The sequence below is a fragment of the Pleurodeles waltl genome, chromosome 3_1, assembly GCF_031143425.1.
Source record: "Pleurodeles waltl isolate 20211129_DDA chromosome 3_1, aPleWal1.hap1.20221129, whole genome shotgun sequence".
In the NCBI taxonomy this organism is placed as follows: domain Eukaryota; kingdom Metazoa; phylum Chordata; class Amphibia; order Caudata; family Salamandridae; genus Pleurodeles; species Pleurodeles waltl.
The window spans coordinates 193,611,962-193,628,897 of record NC_090440.1 but is presented as its reverse complement, the minus strand read 5'-3'; the positions used below and the strand labels follow the sequence as shown (position 1 = coordinate 193,628,897).

The 16,936-nt window shown below is 45.6% G+C and overlaps 1 protein-coding gene across 1 annotated transcript in view; it reads left to right on the top strand.

Annotated features, from left to right (window-relative positions):
• The window catches only part of MAN2C1 (mannosidase alpha class 2C member 1), a 290,720-nt gene that overhangs the window by 253,207 nt on the left and 20,577 nt on the right, over window positions 1-16,936 (top strand). Inside the window, exons 23-25 of the mRNA XM_069222163.1 lie at window positions 4,889-4,968; window positions 5,633-5,778; window positions 16,818-16,921. Of these exons, the coding sequence (XP_069078264.1) occupies window positions 4,889-4,968; window positions 5,633-5,778; window positions 16,818-16,921 (330 nt within the window). The remainder of the gene's footprint in view (window positions 1-4,888; window positions 4,969-5,632; window positions 5,779-16,817; window positions 16,922-16,936) is intronic.

The window sequence follows — 16,936 nt, the reverse complement described above, 5'->3', positions numbered from 1 at the left end:
TGAGACCTGGCTGTTCCTTTTGCACAAATGAGGAGTCTTTTCGCACTGTTCATACTGATAGCTTGTAGGAAATTGGGTTACTGGTTGAGGGGTTGAAACACTACTCAAGCAGCAATTCTTGTCAGAGTGAAACTCAAGCAAACCCCAAATTAACTTGTGCTCTACCTTCTGGTAGCCTGGCATAAAAGCAGTTAGGCTTAATTTAGAGGCAATGTTTGGAGTATTTATGCAGTACTCAAATAGTAATAAAGGTAAAACAGAACAGAAGAGAATCCCACACCAATTTAGCAAAAACCCTGAATTAAAATTTAATAAATGCAATAAATTATTTTCCACCGAAAAAAAACCATAAATCCTATCAGTGGAACTAGAAATATGCAATTTGAAATATTTAGGTAAAAACAGTGCCTAGAAGCACAAAGCACCAGCTGGATACATGAAAGAAAGTTCGGCCCGGTGAAAAAGTACCTTACATTCTAGTTGAGGAGAATTGTGAGATCCAGTGTCAAGGTTGGATTACACAGTGGTGGTTCAGATTAGTTGCGGGCTATGATGCGTGGACTGCATTGAGGATATGTTGAACAGCGGAGTTGCGAGGTCCTGCTGCTGGTCCTGCTGCTGGTATGCATCGCACTGTGGCGGTTCCGATGTGGAGCTGCCTCTGTTTGGCTGATGATGCACCTTCAGGCTCACTTCCAAGGATCTAGAACTGTGGTGGCACCACTTGTGGGGCAGGACTCGCAGCAAGCAGAATCCAGGTGCAGGATTCAGGGGGGCTGTAGTCTTTTCTGTCCCTCAGGCTCTGATCAGGAGGCCAGCAAACCAGTCCTTGGAGTCACTCTTGTGGTCCTGGGTTCAAGGTGCAGGTCCAGTCCTTCTCACTCAGGCAGCAAAGAAACAGTCCTTCTTGCAGTAGAGCAGCACAGCAGTCCTTTTTTTAACTTTATTTTGCATTTTAAGATATAAAAAAAACAAGTAACATTGATCAAGGTAACCAGCAGACATTGATATGAATCAGTAAAGCGAGGTAAGCAAGAAAACGGGTATCATTATAATTTTCATCATATTTCCAATACATAGCCACGGAGGCGGGCTGGAGTATGAGGAGACCTTAAGTCATCCATCTGCTCTCCTTATAGACAAAGTAAAAGTACGAGCCTCTAGGAGGTCAGCTATTCTGTCTTGTGTGACTTGGCTTATCGAGGAAAATCAAGACCATTTGCTAGGAATACTTGGGGTGTAGTTGAGTTATGGAGAATCCTCTGCCGATTCTGGGAATAAGAGAACCCACATATCCAAGGCCCGGAGTGTCTTAGACATTGTGAGATGTAGGCCCAGTGTCCTACCTTGACGGCGGATGTAAGTGAGGAAGGGGCACCAAATGATCTTGAATTTGGCCTGCCTGTCCCTGAACACTGCAGTGAGCTTTTCCATAACATATATATTCCTAACCTTGCTCCACCACAGATTTACAATGGGAGCATGTGGCTATTTCCACATTAGTGCTATACAAAGGCATGCTGTTAATAGGAGGTATGATAGAAACTGGCCTCTGGAGGTTGTATTGGGAACAGCCCTCTCCGCGCCAGAATCTCCTAGAAGGACCAATAAAGGGTTGCATTGCAGTGTAATGTTGGTGATATTGTAGTTGTTCTTAAGGATTACATCCCAAAAGGATTATACTAAAGGGCAAGACCACCAGTTGGGCAGAAAGGTGCCCCATTCCCCGCACCCCATCCAGCAAGAGTCAGAACTCCCAAACATTCTACACAACCGCACAGATGTCAAATACCAATGGGTAACTAGTTTGTAGGCGTTTTCTCTATGTCTAAGACATATTGATGAGCAAGACACCCTTTGCCGTATTAATCGCCATGTATCCTCAGAAATTTCAGTCCCTAGTTCCCTCTCCCACTCTGTCATGTGGGCATGTTTCTTGGCTGGGATGAGTGCAAGAATATAAGGATAAAGTAATGAAATGTCATTGCCTCGCACATTTGAATGGAAAAGAGATTCAGGGGTCAGATTAATTGTGTTCCATAGCCGCACGGGCCTTTGGGAGTCCTGCCCAGTGTATGGCCTGGGCTATTCTGTATATTATGGAGCTTGAGAGGTTGAACTTCTCCCAAAGGGAGTTGTTTGTCCTCAGAACGCCCTCATCGTAAAAAGCCTGCAACATATGGGCCTTGTTTCCGTTCCAAGTAAAAGAGCAAGGGTGAAGAGCTCCAGGAGGAAAATCATGATTAGTCGTCAAAGGTGTGAGAGAAAGGGGGGAAGAAGGGAAGGTGCATCTACTGCGTACGTCATGCCAATATTTTAACAGAAAAGATGTAATCGGGAGGAGTGATGGGCCCAGGGGACCCTTGAGTGTAAGCTACAACAAGCCATTCAAGGGGACTAAGGAATGGCCCTGCATTACGTGTACCCAAGGTTTATCATCTGGATTATGGTTACAATCAAAAGAGGGATGCAGTTGTGCAGCGAGCGTGTATGCAAATATATCAGGAAACCCCAAGCCCCTGTACGCTCTGGTACAACACATAGCTGCCCTGGCCACCCCTGGGGATTTGTTGCCCCAGATAAAATGGAACATTTCAGTTGAAATGTGAACCAACATTGGTTTAGGAATCGGAAGAGGGAGGGTCTGGAGGACATATAGAAGGTGAGGCACGAAATTCATCTTGAGGCAATTGAGTCTGCCCATCAAGCAGATTTCCATTCTGCCGCAACAATAGAGATCCTTAAATAGGGCAGTTAGCAGTAGAGGGATGCTGCCTTGACATGGATATGCTGTACTTGAGGTAAGTTGGATTCCTAGGTGAGTAATACTACGTGAAGCCCATTGGAACCCCGCCTGTCGAACACATTGTTCTAGATCGCCGAGTAGATCAGCTACTCCCATATCCCAGGATTTTGTGAAATTCACTTTGAAGCCAGAGATTTCAGAAAAAGAATCTAGTTCTTTGATGAATGCTGGTATAGAAGTGGAAGGATGGGTAAGGAAGCATAAAATGTCATCAGCAAATAGGGCTAATTTGTGCACCCTATCACCCACCTTAATACCCTGAATATTGTGGTTGGTCTGGATTCTAGCGAGTGTTTCATAGAGAGTGCAAAAATCAAAGGGGAAAGGGGCCCACCCTGGCATGTCCCCCTAATGAGTGAGACATTTGGGGTAAGAGTACCAATGATCTTCAATTTCGCTGTATGCTGATGAAAGTTAGCTTGAATGTTGGTCAGCAATTTGGGGCTTCTATGGAATTTAGCCAGGAGTTTGGAAAGATACGCCCAGTCTACCCTGTCAAACTCTTTTTCGGCGTCTATGGAAAAGAGGACCAGGGGCTGATGGGTGCATTCTGCTACTTCCACGAGGGCCACTGCTAAGCATGTATTATTGTTAGCTTGGCAGTTACGAATGAAACCTGATTGTTGTGGGATTATACAGCAGCCCGTCTAAGTGCTCCATAGGTCTGGAAGTCTACTGAAGAGTTGGGTCTCAGGGTCCAATGTTTATACTTGGTATCAGCTTTGAAGTAAGAGAATATTCTGGAAGTTTCCACCTCTAAAGGTATTTGGAATTTCCTGCCTTATTGCCCTGGGCCCATTTTGTCTGGAGCACAAACAAGTGTGAAACCCTTTGTGAGTGCGCTGGGAAAGAGCCTTTGTGATATGTAAGTTTAGTATGTGACACCTCCTCCTCGCTACCAAGTTAGAGATGGCCCATCCTTCCACCACATATTCCCCCTTCATCTCACTATGTGGTAGTAATGCACAAAGACCAACTGCCAGCTACACCTAGTCATGTATCTAAGGCTACAGGCTCCAAATTGTTAGGACAAGAAAATGCCAACTTTCTAAAAAAAAGTAATTTTCAGAATTGTGACTTAGATTCCAACTTTACCATTAAAGAGGGTTTTATATTACAATTCGTAAGACAACAGACCTGACATTCGCACTTGCTCCCAATTGAAAGTTATCATTTATTAAACGTAATAAGGTAGCTCAATGTTATCCAATGGGAGAGGTATGCCTTACAATAGTGAAAAACGAGTTTAGGAGTTTTTCACTACCAGGACATGTCAAACTTAAAAGTACTTCTCCAACTTCTTAAATACACTTCACACTGCCGTATGAGCTGTGTAGAGCCTACCCTATGGTTGATTTTTATGTGTTTGAAAGGGCCTAGCAAAAGGTTTGTTTTGCCAGGTCGAAATGGCAGTTTAAAACTGTGCCCAAATGCTGCACTGGCAGCCCTGAAACATGTTATTAGGGCTACATAAGTGGAGGGGGTGGGCACAATGAGTGCCACAAGCCCACTATTAGCATTTACTTTACAGGACCTGGGTACAGGTAGTAAACCTTTACTAGGGACTTGCATGTAATTATATGTGCCAATTGGGTGTAAGCCATTTTCACCATGTTTAAAGGAGAGAACACACAGAGGCACTTCAGCACTGGTTAACAGTACTAAAGCCAGGAAAACGAATTCAACAACAACAGGAGGAGTAAGGCAAAAAGTCTTGGTGAAGACCGCCCTAAGGCTTACAGGTCTAACACAACTGTAAAGCAAAATTGCAAAGAAAAACTGTTTTTTTTATTGACGTTGCAATACTGTAGCTCCCAGCATCAGATATGTGCATTGACAGCAATAATCTACAAAAAAACGTTATAAGTGCAGATGGCTATTTCAAATGTACAAACTTTGGAGAGTCAGGGTTACATGTTTCCTTAAGGCCTTTTGGTTGCCCGACTTCTGTTTCTCTGTGAGAAAAATAACTGTATAGTGTTGTGATTAGGTTGTTGACATAGTGTAAAGATGTATTCAGTGTAAGTAAAGAGCTATAATAATGAAATGATCTCTAGGTGCATCTTTACTTCTTTTATGCAGACTGAGAGCACCAAAGCTTCCTGATGCAACAGCGGATATGGGTCTCCACCAATTCTCGTATGCAGTGATGCCACATGTTGGTGAGTTTCGTGGATTTATTGTACAGTAATTTATTAATTTTTCAGTGGTGGAACTTTAGAGGCAAAACTGTTAACTCGCACATTATTCTTCTACATATAGCTTCTGGCGTAAAGTAATAGACATGCCCAAACCCCACACATCCCCGCCCACTTTGGAATAAACAGGGTGCTTTTATCAAGAAAGCGTGGACATTCGTTCTCTCTTATTGTTTGTGTAATCTTGGAGCACTAGGAATACGTGTTGAAAGCAGCCCTGTTCAGTGGGCAGTTTGGAATTTTTGAAACTGAGTGATGGCAACAGCCCTCTATAAGTATAGGAAAGAATAAACTCTCGGAATGATAGCTAGGGAATGCCCTTTAGCAATGTGCAACATATGGCGCTCCAGTGTGGAAGGGTTAATGATTGGATTGACACAATATGCAAATAAGAGGGACTGAAGTGTCTGAGATAGAAATACATGTAGTGGCACTCACTGCTGATTTAACTACATTTTGGGTTGTGATAATAAGAGTTAGCCAAAATGAGATTGCGAAAGCTCTGAGTGTAGCTTGCCAGTCAGGCATATTATGGGCTAAGGGAACAATGACTCTTCTCTGTATTCCTTATTTCATTAAGTGGTAGCCGATTCTAGTAACCTTTAATTCTCGTTGGACTCATTTGTAGGTTCATTCCAGGAGGCTGGTGTGATTCAAAATGCATACAATATGAATTTTCCTCTGCTCACCAAAGCAAGTGCTTCTGCAGAACAGAAAACCTGGAGTGCATTCTCTGTGCAGTCACCCTCCATTGTCTTAGAGACCATCAAGCAGGTAAGTTCTGTTGAAAGTATGTTTGTTGAATACATTTTAGGCATCCCCTTAGTGTGTTTTAAATTACAAAAGAGGATTTTGTTAAAACCGGCTGTTTCTTTAGTTTTCACAAGACGGCCCTCACCTATAAATATCTCTTACGATTCCACTGGAATATCATATTTTCACAGGCATTGTAGATTTCACAAAGAGATACATGTGCCTTCATGAGGTTCCTAAAATATCAACTTTCAAATTCTATTTAACAAAAAATCATTTCTCCCATATAATCGGATTTTATTTTTCAATAACTTATTCCTGTGCAGAAAGTGGTGCAAAGGGGAGCCTTTCTCTCGTTTGTAGAATCTCATTGTTTCTCCAGGAAGGATTTTATCTCTATAAGTAGTTTATTGCACAAAATCTTACTCTCGTCACATCAAATCATCATACTCCGCAAGGAAACTCTTTGAAACTCTTTTTGGCTTATTTGATTGCACAGTGGTAAACGTAAATCACCTCAGACTCATTGCTTTACTGAATGAGATACTTGTCTCATTTCATATCATAGGATTCTGCAAGCACTCAGTCCTTTGCATATCTAAAGTTATTCAGTAACATAAAAATACATTTCTGACCTTTTAATACTTACCAAAAAAATAATTATTTCACTTCTGTTAATCTCTGAAGTTATCAGGCCCAAAGAGCTACATTTTCTTCTCACTTAAGTTTTAATTTTAAGCAAGACAACATTCTGGTTACCATTATAGGGATTCTTCATTACTCTATAGTTATTGACGTAAAATAGACTTTTCTCATCTTTAGGCCCCGCGTGGGTTACTCACGGAGACAACCGTGTAGCTCAATAGTTTTTAAGGTGCAAAAGAAGGACATATTCATTTGATAGATTACATGATACCAGATGATACTCCTAGCAGTATTAGAGTTATTAGGTTAAATGCAGAGATAATTTGTTAGGTTTTATGCATTTATTTAGATGATACCTGTTAGGGAAAAATTACCTGTGAAGGTAAATCATTTTTCTTCTCTAGCATGGACTTTCGAAGCTGTAAGTATCTACTTGGAAGAGAATATTTAGGTGTACCTTTTCCTAAGTAGAGAATAAAGCAAATTTCACAGCTTGAGTTTGTGCGTCAAGTCAACATCCAGACAATAATGACTGCAAACAGCTGCCTGGAAATTGAGGCAGCTAGAGAAACAGTTTTATATTGTCAATGTAAAAAAATTATAATTGATCAAGTTTAAAAAGATCAGACATGAGAGGCCATACATTCATTTTGAAAAAAAAGGAGCAGGAACAGAGGTACGTGGGTAAAGCTGGTAATAAGGTTTATCTAAGTTGTATATGATTGCATGGAGGAAGTTACTGCAGTAGAAAAGAACCTTTGTATGTATTTAAAATCATTGTGGTGAGATATGGTGTAGGAAACTGGCTCTGTATATACTATATCTTAATGAGATTTAGTGTGCACAGAGTCCAGGGGTTCCCCAAGAGGCTTGACAGAGGCAATAATAGATAATACTAAAGCTCTATTTCTGGTAGTGTGGTCGAGCAGTTAGGCTTACCAGAGGGTAGTGTTAAGCATGTGTTGTACATACACAAGCAATAAGTGAAAACACACACTCAATGATTTACTCCAGACCAATAGGTTTTCATCTAGAAATATATTATTTTGTTAATTTATTTCTAGAACCACAAGATTCATTTACCGGGTAAGTACATTAAATGAAAGATACTTTGCATAGTAATACTTAGAACGTTGAATAGAATCAACAATGTACACAGTTTTTCTAAAAAAAATGGCAAAAAGCTATTTTAAAAGTGGACATTGCAATTTTCAATAGTTCCTGGAGGAGGTAAGTAAAGTACAGTTTTTGAGGTAAGTAACAAACTTTTGGGTTCAGTCTCCTGGGCATAGGTAACCCAACGCTGGGGGTTCAAGATGACCCCCAACACCCAGAACCAGCAACACAGAGCCGGTTAGGTGCAGAGGTCAAACAGGAGCCAAAAAAACATGGGCACCTATGGAGACAGGGGCACTCCGGTTCCGGTCTGCTTGCAGGTAAGTACCCATGTCGGAGGGCAGACCAGGGGCGTTTGAAGGAGCATTGGGAGGAGGGGGGACAGTAGGCACAGGAACTACACCCTCAGCAGCACCGGGGCAGCCGGATGCAGTGTGTGAACAGGGAGTCGGGTTCTCAATAGAACTCTATGGAGGGATCCGGGGGTAACAGGTGATGCAGGCAGGGCACAGGGGCTTCTCGGGCAAGCCACCGACTGGGCAAGGGTGAGGGCCGCCTGCTGGTTGTTGCTGCACTGGTGGTCGGTTTCTCTCGGGCCTGGGGGCTGCGTGTGCAGTGCTTCTCCGGGTGACGGATATCTTCGTCCAGGGCAGTCGTGGTCAGGGGTACCTCGAGATTTCCTCCACAGGCGTCGTTGTGGGGGTTTGGAGAGGTCGGCTCCGGGTGGACACGAAGTCGGAGTCGCCTGGGGATCCTTTCTGGGTAGTTGGTTCCTCTGGACACGGGCCAGGGGCGTCGGGTGCAGAGTAGTTTGGACTCACGCTTCTGGAGTGAGGTGAGAGTCCCTTTAAAGATGGTGTCTTTGTCTTCTTGTTGGACAGATTCGCTGTCCACTGGAGTTTCTTGGTCCTCAGTGATGCAGGCAGTCTCCTGGAGGCTTTTCAGGGGTCGCTCGTCCTGCAGAACGCGTTGCTTCTTTTCTTGCAGCTCTTTGTTGCAGGAGACGGGCCAGTAGGGCTGGGGCTGAGCCAGTTGGTGTCTCCTTTTCTTCTCTGCAGGGTTTACAGCTCAGCAGTCCTTCTTTCTTGAGGTCGTCAGGAATCTGAAGAGCTGGGTTAGGGTCGCCCCTAAATACTAAATTTAGGGGTGTGTTAGGGTCAGGTGTTACAGTTCCTGCAGGGGGAGGTGTGAAGCACCTCCACCCAGGACAGGCTTTGTTTCTGACCACAGAATGCACAAAGGCACTCACCCCATGTGGTCAGAAACTCATCTGGAAGTGGCAGGCTTGCACAGACTGGTCAGTCGTACACTATCAGTTAGGCTAACATACAGGGGACATCTCGAAGTTGCCCTGTGTGTGCATTTTTCAATTAATCCCATGCTGGCATCAGTGTGGGTTTATTGTGCTGAGTAGTTTGATACCAAACTTCCAAGTATTCTGTGTTGCCATTATGGAACTGTGGAGTTCGTTTTTGACAAACTCCCAGACCATATACTCAGTATGGCTACCTTGCACTTACAATGTCTAAGAATTGACTTAGACACTGTAGGGGCATAGTGCTCATGCAGTTATGCCTTCACCTGTGGTATGGTGCACCCTGCCTTGGAGCTGTAAGGACTGCCAGAGGGGTGACTTACCTATGCCACAGACAGTGGTTGGTGGGCATGACACTCTGAGGGGAGTGCCATGTCGACTTTGTCTTTTCTCCCCACTAGCACACACAAGCTGCAAGGCAGTGTGCATGTACCGAGTGAGGGGTCCCTGAGGGTGGCATAATGCATGCTGCAGCCCTGAGGGAGCTTCCCTGGCCACAGGGCCCATGGTACCATGAGTACCTTTTAGAAGGGACTTAACTGTGTGCCAGGGCTGTACCAATTGTGGAAACAAATGTACAGTTTTGGGGAAATAACACTGGTGCTGGGGCCTGGATAGCAGGGTACCAGAACACTTCCCAATCAAAGCTGGCATCAACATTAGGCACAAAGTGGGGGGGGGGACCAACAGTGGCATTTTCCTACATATGATAAGAGGAAATAACAAACCACCATGTTAAAGGCATCTAACACATTCAAACGGACGGGGCATATCTGGTTCCAGGTTCTTAAGTTTTGGTCCAACCAGCAAGAAGTGTTAATTAATTTACATAACCTAGATCCTGGAGCCCAGGCTATTCAAAGTTCCCTTTTTCTTTTTATGAGCCTGCAGTTTTTCTGTCACCACAGGGGCTTTGGAAATTATCAACATAGATAGGGTTATGACAGACAAAGGGAGTTGGATGAGTTGAGGACCTTTAGGAGTTGTCTTATAACATAGGACAGGACTGGGAAAAACAAAATAAGCAATATACCAGAGTTGCACGTTAACCTGAATTCGCCTGTTGATTATTCACATTCATGTATAGTATTCCATTGTATTTGCAAGCCCATCTCAGGACCTGTTGGTGCTCTGCACATGGACTTCTGTATACAGTACCTTCTTAAGGTAGGGTTTTCATTCTCTGGCTATAATAAAAATGGCAGATGTACAAATAAACACTCACTGTTTTATAACAGGACTGAATGCATTAAAACTTAAAGCTGGAGACTGTGACTGAAGCAGCAGGCAGGCAGAGACTTAGCTTTTCCACTTTGATTGCAAATAAGCAGCATACTGCTGCATGACTAGGTAGGACTGATTTTCTCAAAGATGCTAATAAGTATAATGTATTATTTGATAGAGACTTCTATTTGCAGATTCCTTACCTTAGAATTTTCTCCAGGTGTCAGTCAGAATCTGGAGATTTTTCTTGAGCAGTAAGCCTGCGCACCGTCAAGTGGTGTCGGTCGGCTCTGCATCAGTCGTTGGCATTGTGCCCTGCAGGGTTGACAGGGGCCCCCTCGACCTTCCCCGGCGGCAGTTCTGATGACGCCCATGCCCCCAGGTGACGTCGACTCCATCCTCATTGCCGACTCAAATTGGGATCCGGACCGGCGTCGCGCAATGCAGATTCCAACTTCGACAGGGACCTTGCTCCATAGGTCAGATCCCCACCCTTATTGTCTTGGGTTGTGGTATGATGAGGATTGGGAGGGGTCGCAGGACCCTTTAGAATACCAGCTAGAAAACCCTATTGGCTGGGAGATGGACCTGGGTGAGGTCAGTGGTCAGGACATCTCCCATTACACTGGCATGCTGTCTCCCCCTACCGTGGTTACAGAGGAAGGAGCGTCCTGTTCAATGGTGGTGCGAGGCAGTCAGGACTAAGCTCCTGACAGAGGTTCTTCAACTTGGGGCTTCCTCTTCTGAACCCCTTTTGCGCTTTAATTAAGCCCTTACTATGTCCTGCTGGGGACCTGGTCCAGACCCAGCACAGGGGCTCGTATGAACAGGACAATCCCCCATTGCCATAGACTGACTCTAAATGACCCAGTGTTCCTGACGCAACCCCCAACCCCCGAGAACTTAGTGATCCAAGTTTCCACTTCCCCAGGCACATTCACTTCTGCACCCCCAGATAGAGAATCCAAGAGACTGGATCATCTTGAGAAGAAGTTGTTTTCTTCTTCCAGCCTGGCATTGCGGTTCATGAACACTGCATACACCTTAATTTAATGGGACACGGTTGCGCAGGTGTGGCCACAGGGCCCGGAGGAGGCCCAAGCTGTTCCTGATGGGAGAGATGCAGCGAAGTTCACAATACGATGTGAGCTGGATACGACTGACTCACTAGGCAGATCGGTTGCATCGACGGTGGCCTTGAGGCGCCACGACACATTGAGGAGGTCTGGCTTTTCAGGTGATGTCCAATCCACCGTTATGATATGCCCTTTGATGGCACCGGTCTCTTTGGAGACAAAGTAGGCTCAGGGCTCGAGGTCTTTGAGGAGTTCCAGGTTATGGCTAGGTCCTTTGGTCTCGCAGCTGACCTTAACCCCTTCAGTCTGCTCTTTGCCCCTTTTCTGACTACAGAAGGGGCCCCCAGCCACGTCCGTTCCCCTCCAGCCACGGCCTGCATGGCCTGGGATGTGGGATCCAACGTCTTATTGGATCAAGGAACCAGTGGTCTAGCCAGTTCACCTCCCCTCTTTGCAGCAGCCTCCAAACCTTCCTAGTCCAACACACCCCCACCCGGGACCACTCGGATGCAGGATTCGCCATCACCTGCTCCACTGGCAGTCCATCATGTCAGACAGGTGGATTTTGTAAATAGGCCACAGGGGCTGCTTCCTCCCCTTCGAAACTACCCCTCTATCTATGCCACCATTCTAAAATCGGATGACGGAGGATTACCTGGCACAGCTCTCTAGGCCAAGGCAACCATAGAGACGGTCCCTGTGCCGGAAGTAAGTCGTGGTTGTTATTCTCACTAATTTCTGGTGCCCAAAAAGGACAAGGGTCTCCGCCCTGTCCTACACCTTCGGTCCCTCAATCTCTTCCTCAGGAAGGAAAAGTTAAAAATGCTCACTCTGACTCAGGTTCTCTCTGCCCTGGGCCCAGGAGACTGAATGGTAGCTTTGGACTTGCAGGGTGCCTATTTCCATATTTCTGTCCTGTCTGCCCACAGACATGACTTGTGGTTCACAGTAGGCCACGAGAATTTTCGGTTCGCCGTGTTCCCCTTTGGCCTTACCACTGCCCCTCGAGTGTTACGGCGGTGGTCGCAGCTCATTGACGACTGGCTGTTGAAGGCAGGCTCGCCCCAGGCCATCGTCTCCCACCTCAATCCTATGGTGGACCACCTGCATTAGCTGGGGTTAACTATAAACGTGACAAAGTCACATCTGACTCCCTCTCAGACGCTTCCTTTCATCTGAGCTGTTCTGGACACAGTGCAGTTTCGGGCTTATCCTCCTGAGCAGCGAGTCCAGGATAGTCAGGCTGTGATACCAATGGTCCAGCCTCTATCCTGGATTTCGGTGAGAATGACTCTTAGGCTGCTGAGCCTCAAAGCCTCCTGCATCCTGCTGGTGAAACATGCCAGATGGTCTCTGCAGGTTCTGCAGTGGGATCTGAAGTTCCAGTGGGCGCAGCATCAGGAGAATCTCTCCAACATGGTCCAGATCTCAGAGGGAACTGTACAAGATCTCCAGTGGTGGCTCTTGAACCGCGATTGGGTCAGTCAGAAGTAGATCCCTCTCCCTTCCAGATCTGACAGTATTGATAGATGCGTCACTCTTTGAATGGGGCGGCCACATGGGAGAGGTGGAGGTCAGAGGCGTCTGGTCTATGGTAGAGTCCGGGCTCCACATCAGTCTTTTAGAGCTCAGGGTGATCAGACTGGCACTGAAAGCATTCCTTCCCTTTCTCAAAGGGAACGTAATGCAGGTGTTCATGGACATCACCACTACCATGTGGTACTGCAACAAGCAGGGCGGAGTGGGGTCATAGATTCTTTGTCAGGAGGCTCTGCTTCTCTGGACATGGCTGAAACATCAGGGCATTTTTCTGGTGGTTCAACACCTGGCGGGCTCTCTGAACGCCAGAGTGGACAAACTCAGCTGACAATGCCTGGTCGATCATGAATGGCGTCTCCATCCGTAGGTGGCACAAGGTCTCTTTCAGCAGTGGGGAGAGCCTTGGTTAGATCTGTTTGCCACCGCAGAGAACGCGCAATGTCAGCAGTTAAGCTATTATCACCTCAAGTGGAGCTTAGGCATTCTGTATGTCTTTCGAACAATACCAATTCTGCCCAGAGTTCTCAAGAAGATCAAGAACGACCTGGCTCAAATAATCCTTGTGGCTCAGCACGAGGAGTCTAGTATTCTGAGCTGTTGCGCATGGCCATTGATCCTCCGATCAGACTGCCCGTTCGGGGGGATCATCTGTCACAGCAGCAGGGGAGGGTTCTTCACCCAAAACTGTCCAGTCTATGCCTTCTTGCGTGGAGATTAAGAGGGGGCAGTTGACAGCTTTTGACATTCCTCCCGAAGTATGTAATGTCATCTTGACAGCCAGGCATCCCTCCACCAAAATGGTATATGCCTATCATTGGCATAAATTTGTGACATGGTGCACAGACAAGTCTGTTGACCCCTTCTCTATCCCTCTTTCCAGGGTTCTCTTGTTTTTACTTTCTGTGGCCCAGCAGGGCTTTGCTTTGGGCACCTGCAAAGGTTATTTGTCTTCTATCTCCCTGACCAACCCTTGTTAAGTCTCCTATAGTTAGTAGGTTCCTTAAGGGTCTTACCCACATGTTTTCTCCATCACCATTCATCATGACCCAATAGGATTTGAATTTGGCTCTGACATTTTCTCAGGTGTGCTCCCTTTGAGTCTCTTCACAATTGTACTCTCAGGCTTCTAACGTTACATACAGCCTTCCTTGTGGTCATTACATGTGCCCACAGAGTGAGCAAGCTTCAGGCACATTGTCATCTGAGCCACCATACCTTTCCATCTATCCTGACAAAGTGGTGACTTGCACCAGGGCTTCTTTTTTGCCAAAAGTGGTCACACTCTTTCATGTAGCCCAATTCATCCCCCGGCATCCTTCTAAGGAAGAGGAGAGATTCCACCGCATGGAGCCAAAAAGAGCGTTGGCGTTCTACCTTGATTGTACTAAAGAGTTCAGAGTGGATGACCAACTCTTTGTTAGGTATGTGGGTGCGAAGAAAGGTCAGACAGTGCAGAAGCGGACCGTCTCCAGATGGGTCGTACTCTGTAGTAAGATGTGCTACGCACTGGCCAATAAGTAATCACCTGAAGGTTTGAGTGCTCATTCTACCCGAGCAACATGTGCAACCACTTCGTTAGCACGTGGAGCTCCAGTCTATGACAGCTGTCAGGGGATAAAGTGGGTATCTCTGCACACATTTACTAAACAATACTGCCTGAACAGTCAGGTCCGAAAGGACGGGTACTTTTTCAGTTTCTGTTCTTGCAGGACCTCTTAGTATGATCCTGGTTTGCAGACCCTGTTGGAAGCTGGCTCTTTATATACTATACCAAAGTAAGGTATATTGTGCACAGAGTCTAGTGGAACCCTAGAGGCTCTACAGAGGCTAAAGTAGATAATACCAATACTCTCCTTTAGGGGTAGTGTGGTCAAGCAGTTAGGCTTATCAAAGGGTAGTGCTAAGCATTTATTGTACACACGCAGTCAAGAAATGAGGCACACCCTCAATAACTAACTCCAGGCCAATGTTTTACGTGCCAAAAAATATACTTTGTTACTTAATTTTTAGAACCAGAAGGATCTTTGTTGCAGGCAAGCACAGTTTCAACAACGTATCACCATCAAGCATCATATGCACTTTGTTTGAAATTCACAAATTAAACAGTTTACAGGTAAGTAATACTTTTCAGTTTCAAAAGTGGACACAGTGGAAATTCTCATAGAAAGCAATGCAATCCTAGGGAAAAAAAAGTTACAACATAATTTGCAGGTAAGTTCTTGACTTACGATCCCATTCTTCGAGGGTTCAGGTGTCCACAGGGCAAAGTTTAGGAATACACCAAGGGTGCACCCCCAGCAACATTGGGTCAGCCGGGTGCAGAGGACAAAGTTGGTGTTGGGCACCCAATGGAATCCTATGGAGACGGGGCGCTCAGAAAGAAACAGTTTGCAGGTATGTATCCATGACTTCAGGGCACAGACCTAGGGAGTTACGATCATTACCGGGGGGGGGGGGTTGGGCAGGTCAGCACCAAACACACACTCAGCTGCACAATAAATCCAAAACTAGCATCAGTGTGACTTTATTGTGTTAAAAGATTTGATACCAAACTTCACAAACTCCCAGCCCATGTGCTCAATATGGCTACACTGATCTTACAATGTCTTAGAATGGACTTAGACACTGTACAGGCATATTGCTCATGCAGCTATGCCCTCACCTGTGGTATAATGCACAGTGCCTTAGGGCTATAAGGCCTGCTAGAGGGGTAACTTACCTATGCCACAGGCAGTTCCACAGGCCAGAGAGCGATGCCATGTCGACTTTACCTTTTTCTCCTCATCAGCACACACAGTCTGCAATGGCAGTGTGCATGTGTTTGGTGAGGGGTGCCTTAGGGTGGCATAGTACATGCTGCAGCCCTTAAATACCCTCCTTGGCTGCAGGGACCTTGGTACCACTGATATCTTTTACAAGGGACTTAGCTGTTTGCCAGGGGTGTGCCAACTGTGGAGGAAATGGTACAGTTTAGGGAAAGAACACAGGTACTGGGGCCTGGTTTGCAGGAACCCAGCACACACTCATTCAAGTTAACATCAGATATTGGGCAGTGTGGAGGGTGTTAACCATGCCAAAAGGGTCACTTTACTACAGACCCTCCTCCGGCGATGGTATTGCTTGGGTAACTATTTTAAGGTGAGGACTCTGCAACTAGAAGTCTCTGTTAGATGAACAAGTTACTCACCTTTTGTAATGCCTTATCTGGTAGAGACATATTCTAGTGGCAGATACCTTACCGACCCACCCATCCTCCCAGCTCTGCAAACTGATTTCTAGGGACCGGGACTTCCCTTTCAGGGCCAGGTTTTGACACACCAGTAGTCTGTGTTCTTCGTGGCTCTGCGCTTCTGGCGTGGAAATTCGTGGAGAACAAAAACTGACGTCAGCGCACTGGGATGGTGCTTATATAGGTCCTGCGACGTCATATCCAGCGTGCATGACGCCAACAACAGATGCAGAGCTGACCAACGCCACCTGACGACATGCAGGGGTACTGCTCAAGAAGAATCTCCGGATCCAGACTGACACTTAGGGGGAAATTCTAAGGTAAGGAATCTGCAACTAGAATATGTCTCTACCAGACAAGGCGTTACCGAAGGTAAGTAACTTGTTCTTCAAACTGAAGACTTGTAATTGTTGTCTTGATATGAAAGATTGTTTTGCTAGTATGATGCCTCTGTGATGCAACTGGTGGCAGTTTAGTAGGCTTCCTCACAAAGTAACCTCCTCGCTTTCCTCTATTGTATTCACAGTCTTTGACTTAATTTTTAATTCATTTTTCTGCAGGAGTGTGCTTCTTAAATTACCAGTTACAGTATGAGGCTGAGGGGGTGATGCATAATTAAGAATATCTACTAAAAGGCTAGCCAACCCGTGGACTAGCCCTGAGGATATTTTAGAGACAAAACATTGAAGGAATTAAAAAAAGGTCTGTGACACCCATAGGTTTATTGGTGTTGTATTGCCAGGGTAAAGCTTCAAGTTGTGTACCATCTTTAATTCTAAAGCACTCCAAAATCGCCCAGGCTATATGCGCCTGACTTTCCTTAACTTACATTATATCTTGTTTCTCTTTGATTTCTATGTATGCTTCCAGTTATCTTGTTTCTTGTCATTAATATCAATAACACTCTCTCTACTAGGCAGAGGACAGACTTGATGCACTGGTGATTAGACTGTATGAATCCTATGGCAGTACTGTGGACACATGGGCCAGCACCTCTCTTCCTGTGAAAGAGTTCATACTGTAAGTAGAGGCTTT